At 40.5% G+C, this 13450-nt stretch overlaps 1 protein-coding gene across 2 annotated transcripts in view; it reads left to right on the top strand.

Annotated features, from left to right (window-relative positions):
* Nucleotides 1-7647, top strand: part of ttyh3a (tweety family member 3a) — a 23033-nt gene extending 15386 nt beyond the window's left edge. For both annotated transcript variants that reach the window (XM_035654817.1, XM_035654818.1), the window contains 3 exons: nucleotides 1338-1511; nucleotides 1941-2016; nucleotides 5329-7647. In XM_035654817.1, the coding sequence (XP_035510710.1) occupies nucleotides 1338-1511; nucleotides 1941-2016; nucleotides 5329-5400 (322 nt within the window). In that variant the 3' untranslated portion in view covers nucleotides 5401-7647. The remainder of the gene's footprint in view (nucleotides 1-1337; nucleotides 1512-1940; nucleotides 2017-5328) is intronic.
* The last annotated feature ends 5803 nt before the right edge of the window (nucleotides 7648-13450 follow it).

Raw genomic sequence — 13450 nt, forward strand, 5'->3', positions numbered from 1 at the left:
CTGAATTTGTATGCAGGATTGTGTATACAGTGAGAAATAATTTAAGAGGATAAGCCTATCAATTAGTTATGCTTTTATAGCATCTTCACCACTTGTTTTACACGGCATGGGAATGGAGCAGACAAAGTCATTCAGGATAAATCGACACAGATAGGGAAACACAATAATTTTTGTGTAAAACTTGTGTTTGTTCGCTATTCAAAGACATGCTGTTTACCACTGGGACGTGTCCAGAAGGCTCCAGCTGCTTCCTCAAATAGATTGCTTCCCGTTATCCCCCCTAATTTTGCCGAGTTGGCCTAAATCTATCATAACTACCCCCAAAGCTGGTGTCTTTTTCTGCAGCTGAGGGGTGACATTATTCTGATTTCTTTGTCCTATCGGCAACAGATAATGTTTTCAGGATGAATACAGGGAAAGTGGTTTCCCAGGCACAGCCTGTCAACTCAGCTGCACCACATAATTAACTGATCCCTCCTAACCATTGGGGGGCATGTTTATCAGTTTGATCTCAGTTGGAGCTTCCTGTTAGAAAGCAATGGCTTACATGCTACCAGTCTGTTTTTCTTATTGGTCCCTGCTAAGCTTGTTCTCTTTTCCACTGCTATCATGATGCAAGCATACTCATTTCTTTTACAATATCTGGAATTAGATGACGTTTATGATTAATATTCAAGGTGATAGAATAGAATAGAATAGAATAGAATAGAATAGTTTTAGTATTATTAATCAATTAATGGATAAGTGACATTTCCTCTGATATGCATAAGTAACTCTATTGTTGACGCACTGAATGAAAATCTATGATCTCATGGAATAGATATGTAGGAAAAAGCCTGTGGGATGAACACTAGGGGGAGACAGGCTCCATGATGTCGGTGTCATTGTTGCTCCGACAGAACGTGTTCAGTGCATTATTGTTATTTCACATACACTGTGGAGCTTCATTGTTTGAAAAGAATCAAGTGAAATCACATTCTTTCTGCAGAAGTAGCCTTCTGCTTTTATTTGACAACATGAACAAATATATTTATTGTCCCGATAGAAAATTATGACTCTTCCTGCAGAAACTGAACCAATTACATGAGGCTATTTTTACTCTTAGTTCAGTCCCATTAAGGTCAGTGGGAAAACTGCATCTTCTTTGCTTCACACAGCATCGAATTGCTCTTGTTTTCTCTCCCTCAGGCAGTGATGAAACTGAATCAAAATGTGACTGAGAATAAACACAAAAACGTGACCACGTGGCGCTTCTATGCTCCTCTTTATCTTCACTCAGATGGGACGTGGGGTCCCTCTGGTGGTGGTGATTTGACAATGTTGTGTGATGTTTGCAGGAGCGACGAGGACATTGAGGATGAGTCTCTTAGCCACGGGGGAAGGCAAAACCATGATAACCTGTACCGGGTCCACATGCCCAGCCTGTACAGCTGTGGCAGCAGCTACGGCAGTGAGACCTCCATCCCCGCTGCAGCCCACACCGTCAGCAACGCACCTGTCACTGAGTACATGTAAGTAACTTCACACTACTGTGAATCTGAATAGAGAGCTGCATTAAATGAAAGGCACAAATGGTAGATAATTTATTTTCACAACCCAGCCTGGGTTATGCACAGTGTGGCTGATATTAGACACCTCATGTAGTCAGGAGCCAGCTAAGCTCTCTGCAGTGGCCGGCAAATGCAGCTGTTGCTCCCCAGCTGTGATGGCTGTGAAACCCAAAGCCCCTCCGCCTCATGAGTGAAGGTCAGTGTTAGGATAACTGGGGGAGGGGATCCCCATGTTTCTGCCTCTGTATCATAAGGCCTTGGTATGCAGAAAACTGACTTGAGTTAGTCATGTATACCGTATGTTGTTTCATATCTTTAAAGCAGTGTGTGACAGTTTTATGCACTTCTTGGCTTGTTGTGTCTGATCTCACTGTGTGTTTAATTCAACAGGGCTCAGAACGCCAACTTTCAGAACTCTCGCTGTGAAAACACACCTCTGATAGGACGGGAGTCTCCTCCCCCCTCGGTAAGAATCGCATTTGTGTATATTTTGTAAAGACATGAGAACTGACACCTCTGGGTCATTCCACAGCTTTTTGTGAAGGACTGACCAGTAGCCCTTTTCAACCAAAGTGTTGCAGGAACTATGGAACCAGAGGAACTAAACTCAGGAACTAAACTAGGAACTTTGCACAATCCTGTGTGCGTTTCCACCTCATCTGAGAACCTTAAAGATTAGAGAAATTAGACTAATGACAGATTTAAAAACAACAGCAGCGTTTGAAATTTTTCAATTTTCAGATGTTTTTGATGTATGAGTTTGATGTAATAAATGTATCAAAAACAGGAAGGAAAGGAGACTGAAAACTCCACAGTAGGCATTATGCTGAGTGTTTGATGGTCATTTATTTCTGTTTTACGCCATAAAACCATCAGCAAATTGTTTTATTACTCTCCTTCGCTCACTTTGTCTCCTCTTCGCCACTCTCTGCTCTGCTCGCTCTTGCAGCTTCCTTGTCTCTCGTTCTCTCAAGCTGTCAGCTCATTCACGCACCAACTTTGTTTTGAACATTAGTAAATATCAAGAACTGTCCACACATCATCCTAATATAAATACTAGCAGCGCCCAGTACTTTCTTGTCTTGAGAGTGAAGCAGTACACAAGTTGGAGTACTGTGTTTAACTGATCAGTGACAGTCAGACTCAATATCTCCTGAACAATCAGAAAGTACTGCCCCCCCCCCTTTTTTTTACAACCAAAACTGTCCTACAGGAATTAAATTAGGCCCTGGTTCTTCTGGTTGAAACGCAGGTTTAGTTCTTGAGTTCCTCAAAAGCTTCTCGGTTCCCTGAGAGAGTTGCTGCCTTGTTAACATTCTATTTAACAACATAGATCCCTGACTTCTTCTGTATATCACTGTACCTGATAAGAACAGCATACATATTAACATAGGAGCCACAGAAACATACATTTAGAAACCCGGATAAACATTATGATGCCATCTTGATATGATGACGTGCCTCTAACAGTATATAGCACTACTGTAGTATGGTAGGACATTAGTATTGGAATTGGGCAGCCAGTGAACCAGTATCTGGAGACATTATTCCTCATACAGAGCTCTTGTTCTGTAAGCATACACCCTGCCATACAGTGAGTGACACGATCAATCTCTTCCAGCTCTAGCAGCACACATTTTATGGAGAGGGAGGCAGAACAACAATTAATTTCCATGCATCAGTAAAGTGTCAGATTCTCACTGCACATGAACTGAATGTATATCTCATATGGCAATGTTTTCTGTCTTGATACAAGTTTAAAAGAAAACAAAGAATCCCACACACTGTCTATCACTTGTACTCATTTTATTGACAATGTTTTGGTCCTCAGACCTTTATCAGGTAAAGTTCTTGTAGTCAAACAGCCCCATTCATATCTAGACTGCAGGCTCTCACCTGGAGTGTCACATTTTTATGCTTACTAGGAAGTGTTATTGGCGTCCTCTGATTGCATCATGTTTTTCCCAAGTGAAAAAAGTGTTGAACAGTGTGCAGGATTTCTTTGTTTTAGTACAGAGGTGCGCAAAAACTTTTTTCAAATTCGACTTGATACTGAAAGTTTGCAGGGCTAGAAACTATATATGCAACAAACCATAATCATTCCCTCCTGCCCCCCCCCGGCCTGAACCTCTACCAGACATCCTACCCTCCCTGGTGTCCGTGTGTCTGCCTGGACCTAGACGCTGCTTTGTGTATCTTCTCTATACTCTCTTCTTGTCGTTTTTTGTTTTTTTTTTCTGCGAATCCATACAGTTGTATTTGACTGCCGCGGACAGTAACAGCGGTCACAGCTGGCAGTTAAAGCCTTCGGAGAGTTCAAGATCGTTTTGGTAACCTCATCTGCTATGCTAACAGGTACAAAACATGCCCGCCTCTTCCACCTGCTGGCCTGTTCCTCTTCTGTACCACCTCCCAAACTCCCAGCTCTACTCACCCTTTATTCAGGTCCCGCAAGAGCTGCTGGACCCCCACCCCACCCCACCCCACTCCCCATGTGTCCTGATTCTTGCTAAGTGTCCCACCTGGTGTCTCACCTGATGTTTGTTTCCTGTGGCCCTGGGCTGCATGTTCCCCTGACCCCCCTGCACCACAGATCTATTGGGAGGAACGTGTGAAGCTGTAACTCTGCCCTGGGGCTCACTGTGAAGTCAGATTAAGAAGCTGTTAAACTGTTTCACTGATCACGTGGATCTGCTTTGTCTTGATTCTTGGGTTTGAGGGTGAACTCATGGGGTTAAGAGTATAAAATATATGACGCTTACATTTTATAGGCATTCAGGATTCAACTATGAATCACTGGGAATTTTCTCGTGTGGCCTTTGTAGCAGTTTAATACAGCAAGTATGTGTCTGCCGCTGTATTTAGTGGCATAACTACAAAATTAGCCTTATTGTATATTCAGTGTTTTATTGTCTCTTTTAAACTCACACCACTAACAAATATTTTATACTATTCAAATACAAACTACTCAATATAAGCATATAGTAGGAGTTGGAGATTAAAAATACAAACTTGTTTCTTTAATATAATTAAGGTAAGTCGTTTGGTTTCGTTGGGCCCATATTGGTCCCCATTCTCAGCTTTCATCAAGTGGCTCTGAAGGGTGTCACAACATTTAAAAATGTTCCTGAAAACAACCAGATCAACTTAATGTTTCCATATGAGTTTGAAATGCAGCCTTTTTGTGTTTGTATGGCCTGTATTCCAAAATGCATGGATGCATCCTAAATGTATATGAATGACTCCTGCCAATGTGCAATGAGGATAAACAACAAAAAGTGAAAGAACTGCCTCTGAAACTGATGTACATTTATACACTTCCTTGTACTCTGCTGTCCTTGTCCTCTGTAGCTGTTTCTGTGATGTTCTTTCTGTATTTTAATTATTTACAATCCCTTTAGATTCCAGCACTCTGGAGTAACTAGTAACTGGAAGGTAATCTGTAGGATTCTCTCTGATCTGATAAATGAGTTGTGTTCTGTAGTGCTTCATCGTGCATGTCCAATATGTGTATTTTTATGTTCCTCTACTGCTGCGGAAACAATGATTACCTCATTACTCAGTCAAAGCACCGAGCCTATTCCAACAGAAATATATTCTTATATAGAATTATATAAGTATGTATATGTCTTTCAATTTCAGTCATATAATAATATAAAAATGAGACAATCCTACATGGAAGTTCTTATAAAGTCAATGATGTTTCCTAGAGTGAAATTCTGATTGATTCTCTCTCTGATTTCTCGTGTGTGTCATTCTCTGTCTGTTCTCTCCACAGTACACCTCCAGCATGCGGGCGAAGTACCTGGCCAACAGCCGACCAGATCCCAACAATCCTCCAGCAAATTAGACGACACTGGACTCATCCCGTCTGCAGCACTGACGTCTGTCAGCCATCCATTCATCCAGTCAGTCGCTTGATCATTTTTAATAGATGGCTTACCCTTCAGTCGCTCCTCCTTAAGGAATCCTGCAGATCATCAAATCTCCCCTCTCAGTAGTCAGTTCAGTTTTGAAGTTCCAGTTTCCACAATCCTTGGCTGATTTTTATTACTGCAAGAATCTTCATTGGTGCTGGGAATTCATCTGAAACTACGGAGCCTGACTGACTTTTACACTCCAACTTAATTATTGTGTTTGTTTTTTTAAATTGTTTTACACCTACTCCACCAGGACAAGTACTGTGTCACAACTAACAAGGCATTGCATTGTTGAGGACTCTGGAAGTGATCATTAGACTAACACTGATTTCTACTGGTTGCTGTTTCGTTTTGTAGTACTGTACTGCAAGCTCCCGTTGCTGTGGGAGACTAACAGAGAAATGCCTTACACATAAATATTAGAGGAATCAACTGGTTGCTTCACACCTGAACTGTAGATTTCTCACACTCAACATAAATCAAACTGAATACATTTCATAGTGCAACATCTCAGTTCCTCAGGTTTTCTTTCTGCCCGCGGAACTTGAAATGCAAGTCTGTATTTGAGTCAGCCGGTCAGATTTGCGTTATTCTCCAGTTAAGGTTGCCATACTGTATATCACACATGCACATTAGCTTCTTTTTGCATTTAATGTTAAATCTAATGTCTGGGACCCGTTTTCCTGCCGTATTGCACGTCTTACAGGTCTGAAACTGAAATGTTTTTTCTTCTCTGACACTTTTATTTCCTGTGGCATTTTTTTTTTAAATACATTGATGAGCCACTATTCCACAGCAGTGACTGTAACTAAGCTGTGAATTTGATTCTGGCACATGCGCTCAGAGGACTTGATGAGGACAAAAATGAGCTGTCCTTGAGCTAGAAATGCAGCTGTTTGACAAGAGTCATAGCAGGATGGGGAAAAAAAAAAGAACCGTCATGAGCTTGACGAAGAGGAGTTTTTGTACTACTGGAATCAGAAACTTTTTTACAGCCCTTTTTGAAGACGATGGTGAAGCAGAGGAGGTTGGAGCTGTACAGGATGTTTTCTGCAACATTACTCCAGACTTTCTACGATAATTTGCCTCTTCACCAGACTGCTTGTTATTCTCTCCACATTCCTGTCAAGTTGTAGAGCCTCACCTCCCCTAACAGAACCGGGAATTGTCTACACACACATCCCTGACTCTGATCGTTTCTACCAAATGCATACTGAGTTAGAAATTCCTTTCACTGATTATCTCGACAAGACTCTTAATGCAGGTTTACGTGAAAATATGCATATCGCAGTTTCTAAGAGAATTTCAAAGAGAAACGTAATGCATCGGCAATGCAGTGTGTCACAAATGTGTTTTAGCATTTATAACAAAAGTAGATAAGAGTGAGTGGATGCTGTGAAGGGATTGTGATGACTGCTCTCTCTATAATCTGGACATTGTCTGTGGAAATCTGATGACTTTCCTGTTGAAACACAACAGTTCTTCAACTGGACTGTGATGTTTGTACTTCTGCCGCTTCAACCTGCTTCTCCTAGATGTGCATTTTGACCAGTACAAGAGGTGATTTTTGAGACTGTGCCGCCAAGTTAAGCACAACTCTTTTACTATCTGAATATCTTTTTCAATGTCTTACTTGAGGCCAGTTTGTAAAGTTGACAGCTCTCGGTTGCCTGTGCAATCAAATGAGAAAATGAGCCTGACTTTTTCAAATCATTTATGCTCTGTAAAACATTATTACACTGATGCAATCTTTCTGTTTTTGGGTAGTAGTCATATTCTCTTTGTTGTTTGTAATGCAAGGCTGTTGTACAGATTATAAACATTTACAAAATGAAGAAAAAAAAGTGACATTTTAATTTTTAATTTCTTGAAAGGCTTATTTCACATTTTTTAAGATTTTTTTCTATTTGATTTGCTTGTAGGTTTTATTTTGTTTTAGAATCTGTAGCAATCACAATGTGTTGCTTCATTAATGTGAATACAGTAAATAGATTTTAATTTCGAAAAGAGTTGAGTTTTTTTTTTTTATTTCTGGAACATCACTGTAGATGTAATTTTTTTTTTTTTTTTTTTTTACATCATTTTTGCAATCTCTAAAATATGTACATGTAAAACCTGTGGTTATATTGAGCTTGAATGCTGTGTTTTAAAATTAAACAAAGCTTAACTGTAGCTCAGCTGCTCATTGGATTGTGTTGTTATTACATCCTGACAAGGAACAGACACTAGGTAGCAGCATAGCACCACCACTGTTTTATTATTGTTTAACAAGTAGAACACAGAAGCCACAACTCTTCTATTTCTACAATATGAAATTATAATGGCCAGTATTGCACAAGAAAGGGTTTAACCAATACTAACAAACTAATGGTCAGTTCTTTTTTTTGCTAATATGTTTATATTGTAATAAGAAAATCTCACATAGTTACATAAGAACATTAATTTACAACAAGGACAAACAGCACAACAAAACAGGACCTGAGTGACAGAGATAAAACTAATTACATTCCTCATGAAACATCTGAAGATGATCCATCGATGATCCGGGGCCTGTATCAAAGTCAGCTCAGTCTGGCTCTCTTGGTGTTACCTGGCTTCATTGAGCCCAACATTGAGGATCCTGGATAAACCGGTATCATGCAGATCCAGTTACAAGTGACATCGTAAGAGCCACAAATTAAGAATGAATTAATAGAAACTGTGTGATACCTGTGGGAAATAGGGCAATATAAGAATATAGAAACTCCAAATCTAATCCAACTCCTTTTTTAGTTTTAGGATTGACTTTTGGAGGAAGTAGCAGTTGTATTTCTCCTAGAGATGCGGCGTGTATATGTTGGTGTTTGTTCCTTTTGCAGTGCAGTGACAGACCACTGGCCTGCATGCAGATGACTCTGAGCGGAGCAGAAAGCCAGTTTTGTGTTTCTGACCTCTCTGGGGCCGACAGCAGGCGAGAGGTCAGTGTCAGCACCGGGCCACCAGTCTGGTCTTGTCAACTTCCTTCATAGCGCCAGCCAGCTGCTGTCGCCCCCAGACACTGGCTTCTCATGAGGATGTCTGGGGGTTGAAATGCATTATAAAAATATAGAGGGAGCGGACCTTCTTTACTTTAAAAACACACTGTCTCTTCTGAGTCTCGACATATTTGGACCATTCAGTTGAATTTTATTTGTATAGTGGCAAATTATATTTTCAGGACACTTTTTATGTAAAGCTGTACTATTTATTTTTTTATTCACTGAACTTCCATCATTGATTCAAAATGTGGCCAGACTACTGAAATATTAAAATGCCCCAAAAGGTATTTTCGGTCCCAAAAGATGACTGTAGAGATTACATCATCTCCTGAGTCCCCTGCTGTTTATTGACGGGGCCGATCTAAACAAAGCAGTAAACAAAGCATGATGGAGGCAGAGAGGTTTTTACAACCCGTCTTACACACAGAAACCCAGAAGATGCAAATGAAATTTCACACGGTCTCACTGTTGAGGAAATTGAATTACCCTGCTTGTTGCTGGACTAGAGGAATGCATTACTAATGCTTTGAGGTGAGGAACTGAATGGAGAGGGAGGGGAAGGCAGAGTGGTGGGGTGAGGGTGGTTCCTGCACCCTCTGAACCCCCCCCAAAGACACTTCCTGAGACTGGCTGGGCTCTCTGCCAAGATGGTCAGACCACGGCTCTTCTTTTCCTCAATGCCAGGCAGCTGCAAGGCAGCCAGGAGACACACGAGAGAGTTAAAGCTGCACAAGGCAAGACTTCATTTAAAAATGTAGCCGTTTTATCAGCCTAAATCACAGGGCAGGCAGCATCTCAGCCCTTTTTATTGAGACCCTGAAGGTTCTTACTCTGCAGATGAAATTCTGGTGAGAGGAAATTTCTCCATATCAGAGCATAAACCGAGCAAATACAAGTCATGTCTACAGTACATTACTGACCAGCATCGTCCAAAGCAGCGTGCCATAAACACTTTGATGTAGTTCCTACTTTTACAACTGTAGATTTAAGTCACTTATCTTTTTTTATTACATGGCAGGAAGTGCTTTGGAATTCCTCATTAGTGCATTCAAGCTAACTATCAACATCTGAAATCTCAAACAACAACCTTACATGGCTGTTGTGTTGTGAATAGTGTGATTTTGGTTCATTCTTGCACTGGAAAGTTGCAATTGCATTTCAGATTTCTCACGAAAGAGGTTTCAAACCAGCGCCTGCTCTCAGTTACCACTCAGCATTACCACTTTACTATAAGGTTATTTTTATATGACTTTATGATGGTTTACCTATCACGAGGAAACTTGATACTTTGTGAAAAGGTTGACAGTATTAAAAAGATCTGTGATCATGTGATTATTAATGTGGCAGGAAAGAAGTTCTGACACACAAATTTAGATTTATATTTTGACGAATTTTACCTCTTTGGGTCTCAAACAGTTCTGTATGACACCATCTGAGAAATTTAGAGGGGAAATCTTCCCTTGGTGGAACAACTGATAGACATCTGAAATATAACAACAAGGGGCCTGAACTAGATATGACTAGGTGTGCTCACAAGCCAAAAAGATGAAGAACCGCTGGTTTCATCTTTAATAATGTGTTGTATTTCATATGCCTATAATATATTTCTGTATGAACAATCTTAATTTAAAAAGTTAGCTGTAAAATACATTTAATGAAGTATAAAAGTAGACTATTTCTAGTAGTATAAAGTACCGTTGCTTTCATCCCTGTCACTGCACACGGTGTTCACTTTTACTTCTCATTTCTCAACATGTCACATCTTGTCATCACAGGACAGATGAACGCCGAATGCAAACACAGGCCGCGAGCACCTTTGTGCCCCGTTTCTGGAGGGAATCCTGCTGCTTTGTTGCTTATGCGAGAGAGAGAGTGGGCAAGGAAACAGGGTGCCTGGTTTGTCTATTGTGTGGCCCGGGGGCTCAGAGGGAGGCAGCTGTGTCCTGGGAGTCATTGCTCACGTTATTCACACCTCACCTCCTCCTTTGTACACATCACCCAGACCAGTCAGAGGGAGCACGTACGCAGTGAAGGATTTATTAGTCCTCACCTTTTTACTCCACACAGAGAGCCTCCTGCTCGCTGTGATGCTCCATGACTTTCTAAAAGCACTTCCTGGTCTTTTAAATCTTTTATCTTATATCTTCTGTGTGAAGGATTTGTTATGATCCAGTGGTTCACCACCATCTTAAAAACAACCCACATTGGAGATTTAACCACATTATCTCGGCTCATACATACTCTGCCCAGAGTTATCCTCCCAGAGATGTGTTGCAGTGATTAGACCCAAAATTTCCATCCCATAAGGTCTCTGAGATGGTGCACTCTTATAATAATAGTGAGGACTTATCATTGCCTGAGGTTGTACATCATCATTTGCATCCTGATTTGCATTTACCTCAACATTGATGCAAATTACCTCCATGAAATACATTTTGTGCTGCGGTATAAACTATAGGCATGAGTCCATTTTCCAGTTTGACCTTTAAACAACCTAGCACGAGGACGGATTTAGGTTATAAATTGTGTTTTGTTTAGTCATTATACAACATAAGAGAAAAGGTTTCTTATATTGACCTTATCATTCTGATTAAAACAAAGAAATTTAAAGAAATAAGATTAATATTTCTGACATTCTGTTAAAAAACTGAATGCTTAAATGTTGAAATTTTCTCAGAAATCCAGAACTGAATTGAATTTAGTTTATTGTGAAAATTTCCTGCAATACACTTCCTAACAGAAGGAGAATTGCTCCTGGTCATCTTTAGCTGGGAAGGCTGGTCCTCCTCCAAATTACTCAAGTCCTCCACTCAAGTGCTGCTTACTACGGAGTTCAAGTCCTTGCAGCCAGGATATGTGATACCTGGATTATAGTAAACACCCACTTCGTCTGCCTTTAGAGCACATGTTGAGCAGGATTAAGGCCTGTGCCAGTTGCTGTGAGATCTCTCTGTGGGCCAATGGGACTTGTCCCGCCGCTCCTAATCCTTCAGACAATGCAGGCTGTTAATTGGAGACTGACTGATATAGCAAAGGCGAGTCATGAAGACAACGGCGAGTGGCCAGCTCCTCTGTAATCCCCTGCACTCTGAGGAATGTGGCAGCCATCCATACTTCACCAGATCTACTCCAAGTCCCCACCTCCCACTCTGGGCTTTTCCATTTTACTGACAGTTAGACCTACTGGTTTTCTTTGAGTCTAACAGACTGAGTGACAGAGTGATTTTACAGAGTTGTGAAATGTCACATACTCCACTGATGGGAAGTGCAAGAAAGCACACCCACGTGTTTGTGTTTTAATCAGCAGGTTAACTGCTTTTAACAGTTACCCCAAGCAGTAGTGTTTCCTGTCATTCCACCTTAAGACAGGGGTGAAATGAGTATGTAGTATGGATTATATGTATATATATAAATATATATATAGTTGTTGTTTTGCATTTCTTTTCGTCTTTGTCATAATTTTGCATTCCGTTGTAATCATTTTGTCTTTTTAGTCATCTAATGTAATATTTGCATCTTTTTCAGTCATCTTAAGTTTCTTTTTAGTCATTTTGCATCCTGTTTTGTGTCTGTTTGTCGTCATTTTGTGTAATATAATAGTCATTTTGCATCTCTTTGTGGTCTTTTTGTGTCCCTGAGGTCATTTATTGTCTCTTTTTAGTCGTTTACCAAATGTTACGTTCATATAGAGGCTCTGGTCCAGACTCCCTGGGTGGGTCTGTTCAGTAATCCATCCATGATACAAACAAGCCAACTTCTTATAACTATCTGACTCTGATATAGAGCAGGCACCCGGGGGTGGCCAACCAGATTCCAGGGGGGACCCATGCAACCCCTCTGAACCCACTACTGCTCTGCCACAATTTCTTTGGTACACAAACATATTTAGTTGTAATGACAGCGTGATATACAGAACATCCTGCTGTGGGATATAAAATTAAAAGTTAAACTCATAAATGGGTGAGTCACAGCAATAGTAAAACTCTTAACGGCTTTCAGCTCAGGCAGTTGTGTTATTACATGGGTGACAGACAGAACTTTTTTTATTTGGTCTCTTCATGAGGTGAAAAAAAAATTTACGTGGGCAGAGAAGATCCATTTCTCCTCAAGTATGACTCACAAAGTGAGACAGACACAAGTCACGCAGGACGTTTATGTTTTGTAAACACTACATGATAGACATTTTGGATACTGGATCCTTTATCACTGGAAGATAATCAGCAACAGCCTCCAGTCATCTTTCACCATAGTTCACTGACAGTTAGGTGGTCGACCAGCAGTGGAAGTCTGCAGTTGGATGTTTGTGTTCTTGTAATCTCTCATCTGTTGCCACACCATACATATGCAAAACAGCTTTACTGAAACCATTCCACAGTTAAGAGCTGAACGACAGACCTTTTGAGTCATGAATCAATCATGATTGACTTCTTAAATAAAGACATATCTGGTAGTGCTGTTGAAATGATGCAGTTCACATTGGGAGAATTACTGAAATACCGCTCTTAAGTAAAAAACAGCAATAGCTCAAAACATACTCATTGAAAATAAAACTTTAACCTTTTTAATTGATTATGAAACAGAGTTTAATTCTGATGCCTCTGGAAACGACGGGAAACAGCTAGCCTGGTTCTGTCCAGCGCTAACAAAATCTGCCTACCAGCATAATTTGCTGTTTTATGGTGGGTAACGGCATAGAAATAGTTAAGTTTGTACGGATTAAAGGAACTTGTGCTTATAGTTGTGAACTTAGGTAATAAGACTAGGCACTGATTCACTCTACTACCTGTTTTACTAATGGTGTCATTACAAAACCATATTTAGTGTCTGATGTGGTTCCTCCTCTCTGTCAAAGAAACTGCCTCCCTGCGCAGGATGAAGACTTGGCCTCAGCTCAGGGTGTAAATTGAAATGCTTATAGCGTACACTTAAGAGCTCAGTCTGACTATATTTATTATTCTGCAGC

The sequence above is a fragment of the Morone saxatilis genome, unplaced genomic scaffold, assembly GCF_004916995.1.
Source record: "Morone saxatilis isolate NCDOM2014 unplaced genomic scaffold, NCSU_SB_2.0 Contig14, whole genome shotgun sequence".
NCBI lineage: Eukaryota > Metazoa > Chordata > Actinopteri > Moronidae > Morone > Morone saxatilis.